Source organism: Grampus griseus, assembly GCF_964374135.1.
Source record: "Grampus griseus genome assembly, chromosome: 1".
Taxonomy (NCBI): Eukaryota; Metazoa; Chordata; class Mammalia; order Artiodactyla; family Delphinidae; genus Grampus; species Grampus griseus.
The window spans coordinates 101,532,449-101,549,071 of NC_139017.1; the positions used below are offsets into that span (position 1 = coordinate 101,532,449).

The 16,623-nt window shown below is 36.0% G+C and overlaps 1 protein-coding gene across 1 annotated transcript in view; it reads right to left on the reverse strand.

The window, feature by feature from the left end:
- Positions 1-2,704: 2,704 nt before the first annotated feature.
- Positions 2,705-16,623, reverse strand: part of CCDC18 (coiled-coil domain containing 18) — a gene marked incomplete at its 5' end in the record, with an annotated part of 115,721 nt that continues 101,802 nt past the window's right edge. The window contains 2 exons of the mRNA XM_082659726.1: positions 2,705-2,770; positions 10,281-10,748. Coding sequence (XP_082515852.1) covers positions 10,287-10,748 — 462 coding nt within the window. The 3' untranslated portion in view covers positions 2,705-2,770; positions 10,281-10,286. The remainder of the gene's footprint in view (positions 2,771-10,280; positions 10,749-16,623) is intronic.

Genomic DNA, 16,623 nt, shown 5'->3' on the forward strand with positions numbered 1-16,623 from the left:
TTCGCTATGTTCCACTGATATATTTATGAACTCTTTTTAGTTCTATTGAATTTTAACTTTATAATAATTCTTAAAATCAGGTAGTATAGTGTAAGTCCTCCAACTTTGTTCTTTTTCAAGATTATCTGTCTACTCTAGGTCCTTGACATTTCCACTTAACTGTCAGAATCAGCTTGTTGAAGTCTTTAAAAAAATCTATTGGAATTTTGTTTGGGTCTGCATTGAATCTATACATCAATTTGAGACAGAACTGACATCTTAGCAATATTGAACATCATGAATGTGTTATATATTCTCTATCTCTTTATTTTTTTATTTTATTTTTTTTTTGCGGTACGCGGGCCTCTCACTGCTGTGGCCTCTCCCACTGTGGAGCACAGGCTCCGGATGCGCAGGCCCAGCGGCCATGGCTCACGGGCCCAGCTGCCCCGTGGCACGTGGGATCCACCCGGACCAGGGCACGAACCCGCATCAGCAGGCAGACTCCCAACCACTGTGCCACCAGGGAAGCCCTCTCTATCTCTTTAAATCTTTGTCTTGGCAGTGTTTTGAACTTTTTAATATACAGGTCTTCATGTCTTACATTAAATTTTTTCCTAGGTACTTTATGTTGCTTATTGTTGATATGAAAAAGGTTTTAGTGATTTGAATAGAAGATAAAAACAGTCACAACAGTCCCTTAAGCCAAAGCATAATCAAGGCCCTAATTCTCTTCAATTCGGTGGAGGCTGAGAGGTGAGGAAGCTGCAGAAGAAAAGTATGAAGCTAGCAGAGGCTGGTTCATGAGGTTTAAGGAAAGACACCATCTCCCAACATCAAAGTACAAGGTGAAGCAGCAAGAGCTGATGCAGAAGCTGCAAGTTATCCAGAAGATCTAGCTAAGATAATTAATGAAGGTGGCTACACTAAACAATAGACTTTCAGCGTAGACTAAACAGCCTTCTATTGGAAGAAGATGCCATCAGGACTTTCATAGCTAGAGAGGAGAAGTCAATACCTGGTTTCAAAGCTTCAAAGACAGGCTGACTTTCTTGTCAGGGGCTAACATAGCTGGTGACTTGAAGTTGAAGCCAATGCTCATTTACCATTCTGAAAATCCTATGGCACTTAAGAATTATGCTAAATCTACTCTGCCTGCACTCTGTAAATGCAACAATAAATCCTGGATGACAGTAAATCTGTCTACAACATGGTTTACTGAATATTTGAATCCCACTGTTGAGACCTACTGCTCAGAAGAAAAGATTCCTTTCAAAATATTACTGCTCATTTACAACACACCTGGTCACCAAGAGCTTGGATGGAGATGTACAATGAGATTAATGTTGTCCTCATGCCTGCTTAACACAACATCCCTTCTGCAGCCCATGGACCAAGGAGCAATTTCCACTTTCAAGTGTTATTATTTGAGAAATAAATTGTAAGGCTATAGCTGCAATAGTGAGTGATTCCTCTGATTGATCTGTGCAAAGTAAACTGAAAACCTGCTGGAAAGGATTCACCATGCTAAATACCATTAAGAACATCTGTGATTCATGGGAAGTCAAACTATTAACACTCATAGGAATTTGGAAGAAGTTAATCCCAAACCTCCTGGATGACTTGGAGGGGTTTAAGACTTTAGTGGAGGAAGCAGCAAGAGAACTAGAATCAGAAGTGGAGCCTGAAGTTTTGACTGAATTGTCACAATCTCATGATAAAACTTGAATGAATGAGGGGTTACTTCTTATGGATGAGCAAAGAGAGTGGTTCCTTGGGATGGAATCTACTCCTCGTGAAGATGCTGTAAAGACTGTTGAAGTGACAACAAAAGATTTAGAATATTATATCAACTTAGGTGATAAAGCAGGATTTGAGAGGATTGACTCCAATTCTGAAAGAAGTCCTACTGTGGGTAAAATGCTGTCAAACAGCACTGCATGCTACAGGGAATTGTTTGTTAAAGGAAGGGTCCATCTGTGCGGCAATCTTCATTGTTGTCTTATGTTAATAAATTGCCACAGACACCCCAGCCTCAGCCACCACCAAGACAGAGGAAAGATCCTCCACCAGAAAAAAGAATATGAATGCTGAAGGCTCAGATAATGCTTAGTATTTGTTAGCAATAAAGCATTTTAAAATTAAGGCATGTACATTGATTTTTTTTAGACATAATGCTACACAGACTAACATACATAGTTATATAAACATAACTTTGATTATGCTTGATTTGTTTACTGTGTATTTGCTTTATTGCAGTGGTCTGGAACTGCACTAGCAATAAAGCATTTTAAAATTAAGGCATGTACAAGACTGTCATGTGGATTAAATGAGTTATCAAATATAAAATGCCTAAAATAGTGCTTGATAAATGGTAAACATTCAACAAAAGCTAGCCATTATTAGTACAATTATGAACCAGTGGCAGAATGAGCTCTAAATTCATATTACTTGTTTTAAAAATAAAGTATCACTAGAAAAATAAGCAAATAATATGGTAGTCTGAATGTACTTATTATGCATTTTAACAATGATTTCTACATAAAAAATAAAGAAAAGGAAAGTAGCAAGTTTAAACCAAAACAATAAATAAAGTGAATTAATTTTCACAAAAAGTATAAGTAAGCTTTAGAAGAAAGAACTTTCTTTAAAAACCTTAAAATTTATTCAAAAGCAATAAAATAACAGTTTCTATGAAGTATGAACTGTATATAATAAGTAAACACAGCACAGTACCCAAAATTCCATTTTTCATCACATCAACGTCTTCTTTTAATTACAAATTTTCTCCCTGGAATAATGCAAATTAATAGATTATTATTTGAAATACTGATTTAGCATTAAAGGTCCACTATAATAATGAGGGGCATAATTTAAAGCAAGAGTGGAAAATATTTAGTCAGTTGAAAAACATGAATCAGAATGTCAGTAATGGACCACATCGATAGAAAAAGCAAATAAATCTGGTTGGGGGATTAGGAGGGAGTGCAAAATTAAATTAAATTGATTTTAAAAGCAAAAACAGGTGACAATAAAAATAAGATATTTAGACATTGGTGTCACTTTATGGTTCAACTGAAGGCACAGTAAGATAGATGAAGGGCTACATGAAAAAAGTCAATGAAAAAGAGAGAAGAGAGAAAAAAACAGAGCAGGAAATGAAAAAGACAAGAGAGAAATGTTGCACAAAGAAGTAGCACAACATACAAAAGTAGAAAAATAGAGGGAAAAGTCTCAGGAGATTCTAATACTATAGGTCAAATATTCTTGTCGTATTTTGGTCTTTGCTTGGGCCAGGAATTTGAAAATATTATCATGTCTCTAGGTACTTACCTGTACTCCTACTTCATCTTGGTTTTTTTTTCCACTTTTAATTGTTACCCAATCACTGATTTTATCAATTCTCATTTTTCATCTTATTGCACAGTATACAGGACCATATTTTGTAAACTACTTTTCTTTTTGAAAGTAAGAGGGATAAATAATACTCCTTTCAACTTCCTAATAAACTGTGAATTAGCTAATTAATTCACAACACTTCTACTGCTCTAATCTAAAACAGGAGTTCTTAACTTGAAGTCTGTGAACTCTTTGAAATTGTGTTCAAAATTGTGTGCATGTGTAACTTTTTGTGAGTTTTGAAGCTTTTGTCAGAGTCTGAAAGCAAAATACTACTGTGGTAGAGGCTTTACTGTGAATGGAATTGCCAACATAGTTAACCATTAAGAAAATCAGTATTGGGGCTGATCTTCTTGTTCCAAGAAAGGAAGCTAACACTTATTTAACATTTCTCACATACCAATTTCTATGTTCTTTCTGCTGCACCAGTGGACTTTAAGATTGCACTCTTTGGAGCAGGGCTAATGTACATCCTAAGCACAGTCCAATAGTGATGCCCCCAGCCCTTCCATTGCTTAAAATAAAGAGCTTTATTTTACACCTTTACACATATTAACTGATGAGTTAAATGCTATCAGGACTTAGCCTGCTGGTTTTTACTCTCTACAGAAGTGAAACTCACACCATGAATTAGAAACAAATGTAAATATCTGACAACACCTTCAAACCAAACTTTAAAACTTTAGTCATTCACCATACCAAAGAAAGATTTTTTTAACAGTGTAGATTAAATTGGAATATGGCAGATAAAGACAATAACAAAAAAGTCTACTATAGTTAAGTGTGGCAGTGAAAGGGTTAAGGGCATGATAGCTGGGGCAAAAAACTCTGTGGTGCTCCCCTTCCCTTGGTGCCCTAAGCTTGTACTTATTTTCCTTAAAAGTTAATCCAAGGCTGCTCTGTAGTTTTTGCATGAGCAGCCATGAAAGAGGTGAGCAAGTAATTGGGTAAAGCTCAGAAACAATTCACCCTCAATCAGATAAACTATCTTTGTATCTGATTGACATATTTGTGTTTCTTTATAACATTTCATTTAAACAACACTCCTTAGCATTTTAAAAGAGCTTAAAAAGTCTGCTTTTAAATCGGAGACCAATCCAATGTCTACTTTGGTGATGGGTGAAACAAGCTGAGGACCAGAACTAGCCTGTACATCAAGGTTCTACACCCCAGTTTAAAATACTTCATGTCAAATTTTACAAAGTGGTACACAGTTATTAATGCAATGCACATGTAAATGACCATGAAGGTAGTTAAAGAGTAAAACCATAGCAAGTCAAAGTTTCTTTCAATAGTAGCTGTCCTAGCTCTGAATTTTCTTACTTTCCATTAGAAAAAAACAGTGAAATTAGAAAAGAAAAAAATGGAGGTCCTACAGAAAAAAGCATTGAGAAGACATCTTCAGCCACCTTTTCCTCAACATTAGGTATAATCAGTAAGTAATGACCATTAGAGAATTGAAAAAAACCCACAGATGAGCATTTATCAAGCATCAGTCCTAGCACAGGTTCCAAAGGACACCGAATATAGTTCTCAGCAACCAAAAGAGCCAGTCCTTTCTGCCGAAGACAAAATTAAGCCAACACAGAGGCTCATGAGTTATAAGAGTCCCAAGTGAGCCTCAAGTCATGATGAGTATTGACAGTGAAACCGAGCAGGACCCTGTGTGGCTCCTGGGCACAGAAGCCTTTCTGTGTTCCCCGTTTATTGTTTGTAGAAAATAGGCTTCAGCCTCCATGACCTTCCCTGAATTCCAAAGGGCAGGTTCAAACCGTTGCTAATCAGAGAAGGGAGGGGACACAGAGACAGACAAAGGAGGAACAGTCCAAAAACAATAGCGCAGCCTTGGGGCAGGGTCCTGGTTCTGCCTCAAGGGATACACATAACAATATCTTTGAGCTCTTCTGCAGAACTAAAACTCCCAACAAATGGAAGATGTTAACTACTTGAAGCATTCTTCATTCCAGAGAGAAAGTCACAGTTTGATAACCTCAAGAACCACAGAAGCTCATCAGGAAACCACCTGAGGACAGATTAAAGGAATACAGGCCCTGCACATACCCTGATCCTTATCAGCAACCCTGCCCTTGAACCATTGCTATAAAATTCCTCACCAAACTCCCTGGGTTTTGAGGCTACGAGCCTGCTGTATCCCCCTTTGCCTGGCAAAGCAATAAAGCTCTCCTTTTCTACTTCACCCAAAACTCTGTCTCTGAAATTCAGTTCGGCACCAGTGCACAGAGGCCAAGTTTTTGGCATTAACAGTGGTTAATGCATTTAAAACTCAGCAGAGTATCACTAGTGTTAAAAAACAAAATACAACCAAGTATATTTGAAGATCTAATTGGCTTTATGAATAATGCATGAATCAGATAGCATTTCATCTAGTAAACAGGAGAGGAGCTCAGAGTGTTAGGGGAAACACTGACTGAAACCGATGCCCTAGCCAGGCACCATAGTAACCACTTGCATGAATTACCTTAAACAGGAGGTCCTGGGAAGGAATGCAGAATTAACAAGCTACCACCAACCGGAGTAATTCAGGGAAGGTCAAAAGGAGAGAGGAGACACCAGTCCATATGTCCTAGCACCCTCCCAGAATTCTCGCTGGAATCCATCTTGGCTGAGTGATGTGTGTGCCACCAGGAAGGACCCTGAGTCAAAATGACTGGCCAGAGACAACCTGGAAACTAATCCCATCACCGTCAAACCCGAGACTGAAAGCCAGTGGCAGAGCAGTCCTCCTGGGTTCCCTTACCCTCCTGCTCTCCACCCAGGTGCCCCTTCCCAATAGTCTCTTGCTTTGTCAGCACATGTGTCTCCTCGGACAATTCATTTCTGAGTGTTAGAGAAGAGTCCACTCTCAGGCCCTGGAAGGGGTCCCCCTTCCTGCAACAAAAGGAGCTGTACAATATGGAAGGCTTTAATAGGCAGAATCTGGGCAGGATAAGACAGTTATTAGCAAAAGAAAAGAAAGGATTGTTTCAGTCAAGGTCACCTTTCTTTGGGGGAAGGGTGGCAGGGGTCTTATCAGGCAGATTACCCCGCTAATGCTGATCAGAAAATTCCAATGATTGACTTAAAATTCCACTCCTAGGAGAGGCTGCAATTAGGTCTTGGTTTGCTCTCCTAGGGGCAAGTGACTCCACTTTGTGCTCCACCTTTTTGTTTTTTTAACACTAGCAATAAATAAAACTATATGTGTACAGAATTTAACTTTGGCTAGATTTTCTTAAGAACTGACTAAAGTATTTTGCACTGAGTTTCCATGATAATAGAATAGGTAAATTGATTTGAAATATTCAAATCCATCCATCTTTCCCAATGAGCTTTAGAGTGAGAAATATTCTATCAGCTGTGTAGTAATTTTAAGTCCCACAACCTTAATCTCTAATTGACTAAGTAGTTGCAAGACCAAACTATATAATTAGACAGTACTGAAGAAAAGATAAGTACAATTATGTAAATAGTATTATCAATAGTGGTTAAGAACAGAGACTCAGCTTCCTCATCTATATAGTGAGAATAATAATAATAGCCACTAAAATAGAAGATTTGGTATTATTGGGATAATAATAGTACCTATCACAAGGTTGTTAGTAAAGATTAAATGAGTTAATCTATGTAAAGCATTTAGAATAGTAAATCTATCACAAACTTATCCTGTATAAATTCTATTTTACCAAAAATAAGACTCTTGTATATCCATGACTGTAAGGGCCATTGGAATATAGCAGAGGATCTTAAAGGGAGCAGTACTCTCCCCTAGGGAACATTCTGGAAATCTGTAAGAGTACTTGTTGGTTGTCACTATGATGGGGAAAAAGGGACATCCTGTTGCTGGCACAGAATAGACAGGGACAAAAGACACCAGATGTCTTATGGTTTGCATGGCAGTTCTACACAACAAAACTATCTCCTTGGCAATCCTACTAGACTTCCCTAGTCCATTTATATTTTCCCACTCTACAAGATAACTGTTTCATATACCTCCCCTCTTCTTAAACCTCTAATACCCTACCCTGCCTTAGCTGATAACCCTGTTTCTTATTTCACTAAGAAAACAAAGGCAATTAATAATGGAATTCCTCCCCTCCCACCATGTGTTTCTTCCACTCCATGTATTTCTGTACCCTTATATTCTGCCTTCCTTCCCAGTACAGTGGATAAACTGCCCCTTCTTTTATTCAAGGCCAATTCTACTTCTCTTCTGGATCCTGTCCCCTTCAGCCTACCTTAAGGATTTTACTCCTTCCACTCTGTCTTGCATTATCAGTTTCCTCATCTACTGGATCATTCCTACCAACATACAAAATGCTGTTTTATCTCTTATCCTAAAAAACAAAATAAAAAACTCTCCCTTGACATCACATTCCCCTCATTTCTCTGCTCTACTGTATATCAAGAGTTGTTTATTCTTGGTGTTTGCATTTCTTCTCCTCCCATTCTTTGCTGATTCCACTCTAATCAGGCTTTTATCCTCACTATTACTCTGAAGCCATTCTTAAAAATGTCATTAACGGCTTCCACATTACCAAATATGATATCAATTATCAATCCTCACTTTATTTAGCAACATTTGACACAGTTGATCTCACCCTCCTTCTTGAAGCACATTTTTACTTGGCTTATGGAATATTATTATACTCTCCTATTTTTCTCCTATCTCACTGTTTACTTCTCAGTTAGCTTTAATTTAAATTATCAATATTCACATGCTAAAAGTAATTTAGCCTTACTAAATTAGGCTTAGTTTTTGGACTTTTTTCTTTTTTTAACCTCCATTAATTTCCTTGATTTAATCCATCATTATGGCTATAACTACCATCTATATGCTGATGATATCTAAATTTATAATTTGTCTCATAAATGCAACAATTTATCATCTTCATCTGGACATCTAATAGAACTCTCAAATTTATTATATCTAAAATCAAACCCTTGATTCTCTCCATGCCTCCAAATCTGCTCATCTCCTAGTATTCCTCATCTCAGTAAATGCTCAGTTACTCTGGCTAAACTCTTTGGAGTCTTTCATGACTTCTATGTCACTCAAAACCTACATCAAACACTGTTTGCTCTACCTGCAAAATATATCCAGAAATTGAACCATTCTCAACACCTTCACATCTATCCTCCTGCCTATCCAAAATCATATCCTGCCTGGATTTTTACAAGTAGCCTCCTATATGTTCTCTGTTCTTGTCCCTTTATCATCCATTCTTCATAAAGCAATCAGAGTGATCCTTTAAAAACATAAATCAGATCATGTCACTTTCTTAAGCATAACCCTCTGATGTTTTCCCATCACACTTCAAAAGGAGCTACAAGATCACTATGGCACCCCCACCTCCACTACCCCACCCTTGGCATTATCTCTTATCACATCTCCTCCCTCTTATTTACACCAAATCATCCATACACCTCCTAGCAGTTTTTTGAACATACCAGGCATGCTACCACCTCAGGACGATAACACTTGTTTCCATTCCTCCAATGCTCTTCCTTCAGATACTGAAGTAGTTTAATTCCTTACTTCCTATAGGACTCTGATCAAACGTCATCTTCTCATGAGACCTTCCCTGATCACCAGATCTAAAACAGTATACCTGAGTCACATCATATCCTCTTACCAGCTTTTCTTCATGACACTTATTTCCACCTGGCATTAGAGCATATGTTTATTTACTTGTTTATTGATGATCTCCCCACTAAAATGTAAGCTCTGTTTGGACAGGGTCTTGATCATTTTTGTTTTGTTTATTTCTATAATCCCAGTGCCTGGTACATAGTAGATGCTCAATAAATCCTAAATGAATTAAATGGCTAAATAAATGATATACAATAAACACAACTGTAGTTTTAAAGGCTAGATGAAAATTAATTTTATCAGGCTTTATAGAAGTTTGCCTTGTTTATCATCTTGTTTGCTATACACTTGAAATTTCATAATGTGTAAATTTTGTTTTTACCAATACCATTATTATTTCTAGTCTTCTGCTTATAAATAATAAATTAAGCTTTTTCTTTTTTTTGGCTGTGCCATGTGACTTGCAGAATCTCAGTTCCCCACCAGGGACTGAACCTGAGCCAGGGCAGTGAAAGTCCGCAATCCTAACCACTAGGCTATCAGGGAACTCCCCAGATTAAGCTCTTTTTAATGTAAGGAAGGACGTGGAGAAATGAATAGAAGCTCCAACAGTCTTTGTCTTGGATCCATTCTTAAAACACTTTTTAAACTTTTTAGGCCACCAAACCTATTTTGATATGTTTGAAATGAGGCAAATGGGCATTTGAAAAAAGCTGAAATTACCTGGAAGAGATTCTTTATTTCTCTGTGCAAACTATAGATTAACTGCTTATAAACAATGTCGAGTGTCTGTAAGGTGTGTGTAGCAGGGACAAAGTTGCCTCTTCAGTATGATATGCTCAGGAATAATGGGAGCAGAAAAATCATGTGAATGAGATATTCTGAGCCACTATGGAAATTCTATGACCAAAACAAAGACTACCTTAATAATCTTTACTAGAATGGTTTCCAGGAAGTCTAGGAACACAACTAATTTTGGAACTCCAAAAAACATTCTCTAATACTCTGGAGTTCAAAATACTTTCCCAGTATGAGGTAGAATTAGTCTTCAGTCAAATATAGGGATTATATTTAATCAAATATATAGGCTACTTTAACAAAAGGTAATTTTCAAAGCTTAATTTTCAACTCTACTTATCTAGGGTAAAAGCATTCTAAACTCACAATGAAGTTTTTCATACTTTCAATATTTGTGTACATCACCTAATGGCATGAGTGCTTCATTTAAACGTATGGGTTTCTTTCTTACAGAAAATAAAATGATACTAATTGGAGACAAATTATTATAACTTCTAATGTATGAAATACATACCTGAGTTTAACCAGCACCTGTTTGCATAGAAGACTTTTTTAATAGTCTCACTTCTTTGTTTATATATTTTAGCATTCCACTAAGTGTACTGAAGTCATTATTCTCAGAACTATCATCTTCTAGGTCATATGGGAGAGGTTTAAATGAGTCTGACTGGGTATAAGTCAGATCCTTCTGGCTTTCTTCTAATGTTGAAGGTTGTTTCAATTGCATTTTTTTTAAGTCCTGCAGTAATTCTTCAGAAAGATCTTCATCACTACGAGTTCTGAAACTAAGGTCACTGGCACTAATAGAGCGACGTAGTTTTCTACACTTGAAGAAAGCTGTGTGAGAATGCTTAGCAAATTTTGAATCTTGAATATCAGGCTCAATTTCTACTGGAGATGTAAATGGGGCTGGTAGAAACTTGATGTCTTCTGCCCTTTCATGTCCAGAAATTTTGGCTTGCAATCTGGTTAATTCTGATTCCTGTAGAAAAATTGGTACATAGTAGGTGCTGATTACATATTTCTTAAATGAATGAATCACTTAGAAAATCAGACTCTTAGAAATCATCTAAGTTAAACTTCATCCTAGTACAGAAATTCTTTTTATAAGAACTCTTGAGTTTTCCAAGCTCTGTTAAAACCCTTCATTGTGGGAAAATTATCTATATTCACTAGAAATATGTTTAAACTATACTAAAGAATTCCACTGAAAATTACATTTTCCTTATAGAACTTTTTCTTTCTTAGCATTGATGACAATATAAATTTCTATTCAAGACTGAAATCTTACATCTAAAAAATTTTCTGCAAAAGTATAAAAAGGTATACAGTCATTTGTTAATCTAACATACATACATACAAAAAACAATGCCCTGCAGAGTTTTCTAATAGGAAATAAATGTCTATTAGCTACTCTGCTTTATATGTCATCATCACAAGAAATCTTTACTAGAAAATTTTCAAAGAAAAGCCTTTAAATGATTAATAATATTTAATAAATTAATCCTTATTACATAAACTTTTCATTTCTGTTTTTCCGTGTCCTTCATTTGGGTCCTCTGACCCAACTTTGGGATCCTAAGAATAAGATTGCATACACTGAAAAGCGATAAAGCCAAAAAAAAAAAAGGGAAGACATTTTAATTTCGAAAGTTAAACATACGTAGTAGTTTCCTGTTCAAATACATTCTCCTTTTCTTACAAGTATCCATAAGATGCATATTTCTAAACCAGTCACTTTTAAACTGATAGTTTCTATTCTTTCTAAAAATACTGTACTTAAAACTAAAACTGTCATAACCACAGTGTACATTGCAAAATGAAAGTTTAACATGCATATTTCAGTCTTTTGATGTCTTTACAGTACTTTATCTAGATAAAATTGATTTATAAGTGGCAGAAGTGCGAATTTTTTTTAGTAAGTCTTGTATTCACATTTTTATAATCATAATTAATGAAGTAATTATAAAGTTGACACATATAAGGTCGTGTGCAGTTTAAGTTTTTTTTTAAACTTCTGTGTGTTACCTAGCCAAACTGAGAAATGTGGTATCTCAGATAAGCAGGATTCCATTTAACTTACAGTTCAACACCTAACTTTTACAAAGAAATGTAGTATATTGAATATATTAAACATAATTCAACTTTTTCTTAAGACTCAGAGAAGTTCACTTCTGTGATCATTATTGTAGTGTGCAATAATACAGTGATGTCTTCAGGGCTTTCAGAAAATGGACTTAGCTTTGCTCTTACTTCCTCAAATATGAGGGTACTTGTTAGGGTACCAAAAGAGGTGAACTGGAAACAGTGCCTCAAACAGTGTTCTTCTCTTCTCCCTCACTTCTGTTTCTGTTCTCTGTCATTTACTGCTGCTGTCAATGAATTGCTTTCCATTATTTATAGTTACTTCTAATTGTTACATTTATTCCAGCTTCTGCTCTTCTATTAGCTTTTCTTCTTTCTTTCTCTCTTATCCTCCTTAACTTCTCTCCAATCTAGACTCTGGAGCCAGCTGTGGTTGCCTTACTTTCTACTGTCAGAAAACAAAGAAATTCTACCTCTGTCTGGTATACTGGCTAATCATAGCACATGTTCTAAGATCTCTGTATGTATGGTTCATTTAAGAATTGCTGCTATTTTGACAATATTTTCACAACTTCCTAAGTATTTGAACTTAAAAACTTCTGAATAATTGATAAGTGCAATACAATTTTATTTATCTCATTGGTAATATCTAACAAGTGAGCAGACATTATTACTGTGACAAGGGATATACAATGCAGAATCTTTAAAATTTTTAGTCAATTTTTTGCAATGAAGTTTTATTATTTTGTGTAAATGTTGTAAATCCCCAGAACACTAACTATATTACTATTTCATAGAGTGTTCAACTGAAACTTAATTTTAGATTCTGTCTATTCATCTTTCCTCTAGTACTGTGAATATAAAGTATTTTATAAGAGGAATTTAAGTGCTCAGGTTAATAATTACAAATATTTCTAAAGTATTAATTGACTGAGTTCTTTTGGTTTTCAATAACTTCCATTTTGCTATAAAATCATTTATTGCTTCAAAACTATCAGTGAGGTTGGTCTTTTTTTAAGGTCTTAGCTGACAGTGTTAATCATACTTATTGGCAGTTTGAACTAATATTAAATTTTTTATCTCTATGCATCAATACTGAGATTAATTCAAATTCCAGAGTAAACTGTCATGATCAATAGGGGTGAATAAGTAGCAAGAGGTTATTTGAAAAATGACATATGTACTCAAAAACCAGTAAAAAATTTTTTTAACAGAATCTTGTACTTTCTACTTTATGATTTTTAGAGGAACTTGCCTGATTTCGAAAAATACTCCTATTTTTTCTTTTTTATATATATCTTTATTGGAGTATAATTGCTTTACAATGTTCTGTTAGTTTCTGCTGTACAACAAAGTGAATCAGCTATATGCATACACATATCCCCTCCTTCTTGAACCTTCCTCCCACCCTCCCTATCCCACCACTCTAGGTCGTCACAAAGCATCGAGCTGATCTCCTTGTGCTATGCGGCAGCTTCCCACTAATGCTCCTCCTTTTATTTTTTTATTATTATTATTATTTTTTTTTTCTGCGGTACGCAGGCCTCTCACTGTTGTGGCCTCTCCCGTTGCGGAGCATAGGCTCTGGATGCGCAGGCTCAGCGGCCATGGCTCACAGGCCCAGCCGCTCCGCGACATGTGGGATCTTCCCGGACCGGGGCACGAACCCATGTCCCCTGCATCGGCAGGCGGACTCTCAACCACTGTGCCATCAGGGAAGCCCTGCTTCTCCTTTTAAAGTACTTCAAGTATAAAACCCTCTGAAGTAAACATTATGATTAAGTTGGTATTTGCACAAGTTCCAGGCCAAGATGGCGATATAGGCTCCTCTCATATCTCCTCCCACACACAAAACACCAAATCTACAGCTACATAAGGAACAATTCCCTTCAAAAGAAACAAGCTGAGAAAAAAACATCTACACATTGGGTGGATAAGAAAATGCCCACACCAAAACTAGTAGGAAAGCTGAGACTCACTTTTGCCATAAACCCCACGTCAAGCACAGGGCCATACAATGGGAGGGAACACCTGACTTCCAGTTTCTTCCTTAGAAGCAAACGGCTTGGATCCCACATCTAGTGCTCCAACTTTTAAGACTTCCACCTGAGTGATGGGCCCTCAAAACACTTAGCTGTGAAAGCCAACAGGGCTTGAGTCTGACACACAAGATTACAGCAGACAAAGAAGCAGTTCTTAACAGGCTTCCAAGGAGGTACTATGGCTATCCCCTTAGAACTCAGTACAGAAGGAGCAGTACAAGGGAACCCTGTAAGACTATCAGCAGAAATTGCAGGCCAGAAGGTAGTGGCATGATATATTCAAAGTGCTGAAAGAAAAGAACTGCCAACCAAGAACACTCTTCCTGGGACTTCCCTGGTGGTGCAGTGGTTAAGAATCCGCCCTGCCAATGCAGGGGACACAGGTTTGATCCCTGGTCCGGGAAGATCCCACATGCCATGGAGCAACTAAGCCTGTGCACCACAACCACTGAACCAGTGCTCTAGGGCCTACGTGCCACAACTACTGAGCCTGTGCGCTGCAACTACTGAAGTCCGCGCACCTAGAGCCCATCCGCAACAAGAGAAGCCACCACAATGAGAAGCCCCTGCTCGCTGCAGATAGAGAAAGCCCATGTGCAGCAACAAAGGCCCAACGCAGCCAAAATAAATAAATAAATAAATAAATTAAATAAATACTCTTTGAGTTAAAAAAAAAAAGAATACTCTTCCTGGCAGTTGTCCTTCAGATTTGAAAGAGAGATAAAGCATTTTCCAGAGAAGCAAAAGCTGAAAGAGCTCATCTCCACTAGACTAACCTTACAAGAAATGTTACAGGGACTTCTTCAAGCTGAAATAAAAGGATACTAATTATTAACAGGAAAACATGAAAATTTAAATCTCATTGATAAAGGTAAATATATAGTTAAATTCATAATACTCTAATGTTGTAATGGTGGTAAGTAAATTACTTATAACTATAGTATGAAAGTTCAAAGACAAAAGTATTAAAACTAAAACTACAATGATTTGTTAATGGGTACACTGATAAAAAGAAGTAAATTTTGACATCAAAAACAAAATAAAGGGGGGACAGAGTAAAAATGTAAAGCTTTAGTATACATTCAAAGTTAAGTTCTTATCAACTTAAAATAGACTGTTATACATGTAAGATGTTTTATGTAAGCCTCAAGAAAACTACAAAGCAAAACTTATCATAGATACACAAAGATAAGGGAAACTAAACATTCCACTATAGAAAATCATCAAATTATAAAGGCAGAGAGCAACAGAAGAAGAAAGGAACGAAGGAATTAAAAACAGCCAGAGAACAATGAACAAAATGGCAATAGTAGGTCCATACCTATCAATAATTAAATATAGATGGACTAAATTCTCTAATCAAATGACAGAGTGGTTTAATAAAAAAATAAGACCTAACTGTATACTGCCTAGAAAGACTCACTTCAGTTTTAAGGACACACATAGACTGAAAGTGAAGGGATGTAAAAATATATTCCATGTAAATGGAAACCAAAAGAAAGCTGAGATAACTACACTTATTTAAAAAAAAAAAACAGACTTTAGGCCAAAAGTGTAACAAGAGACAAAGAGGGTCATTATATAATGATAAAGGGGTCAATCCAACGAAAGAATATAACATTTGTAAACATTTTGCACCTAAAAAACACAGGAGCACCTAAATATATAAAGCAAGCATTAACAGACAGCAACATATTAATGTAGGGGGCTTTAATATCCCAGTTTCATCAATGGATAGATCATCCAGACAGAAAATCAATACGAAAACATTGGACCTGAACTACAAGTTAGACCAAATGGACTTAACATTTACAGAACATTCCATCCAACACATGACAGGAGTGTACATATTCTTCTCAAGTGCATATGGAACATTCTCCAGGACAGATCATATGTTAGGTCACAAAACAAGTCTTAATAAATTTAAGAAGATTAAAATCATATCAAGCATCTTCCAACTACAGTGGTATAAAAGTAGAAATCAATTATAAGAAGAAAACTGGAAAATTCACCATTACTTGGAGATTAAACAACATGTTACATAACAACCAATGTGTCAAAGAATAAATCAACAGAGAAATTAAAATTATCTTAAGACAAATTAAAATGGAAATATAATACAACAAAGCTTATGGGATGCAGCAAAAGCAGACATAAGAGGGAAGTTTATAGCGATAAACGCCTACATTAAGAAACAAGAAAGATACCAAATAAAACAACCTAAATTTCTACCTTAGGAAATAAAAAAGGAAGAACAAACTAAGCCCAAAGTTAGTAGAAGGAAGGAAATGAATATCAGAGTGGAAATAAATTAAACAGTGACTAAAAAGACATAGAAAATATCAATGAAACTAAGAGCTGAGTTTTTAAAAAGATAAACACAATAGACAAACCTTTAGCAAGGCTTAACAAGAAAAAAAGAGAGAGAACTTAAATAAATAAAATCAGAAATGAAAGAGGAAATGTTACAACTTGACACCAAAAAAATACTAAGGATCAAAAGGGACTACTATGAACAATTATACACTAACAAATTGGTCAGCAAAGAAAAAAATAGGTAAAATCCTAGAAACATACAACTCAAGACTGAATCATGAAGAAAATATAAAATGAGATCTCAATAGACCAATTACTAGTAAGGAGATTGAATCAGTAATAATAATAATAAAAAAAAAATCTCCCAACAACAAAAGTCCAGAACCAAATGGCTTTATTGGTGAATTCTAACAA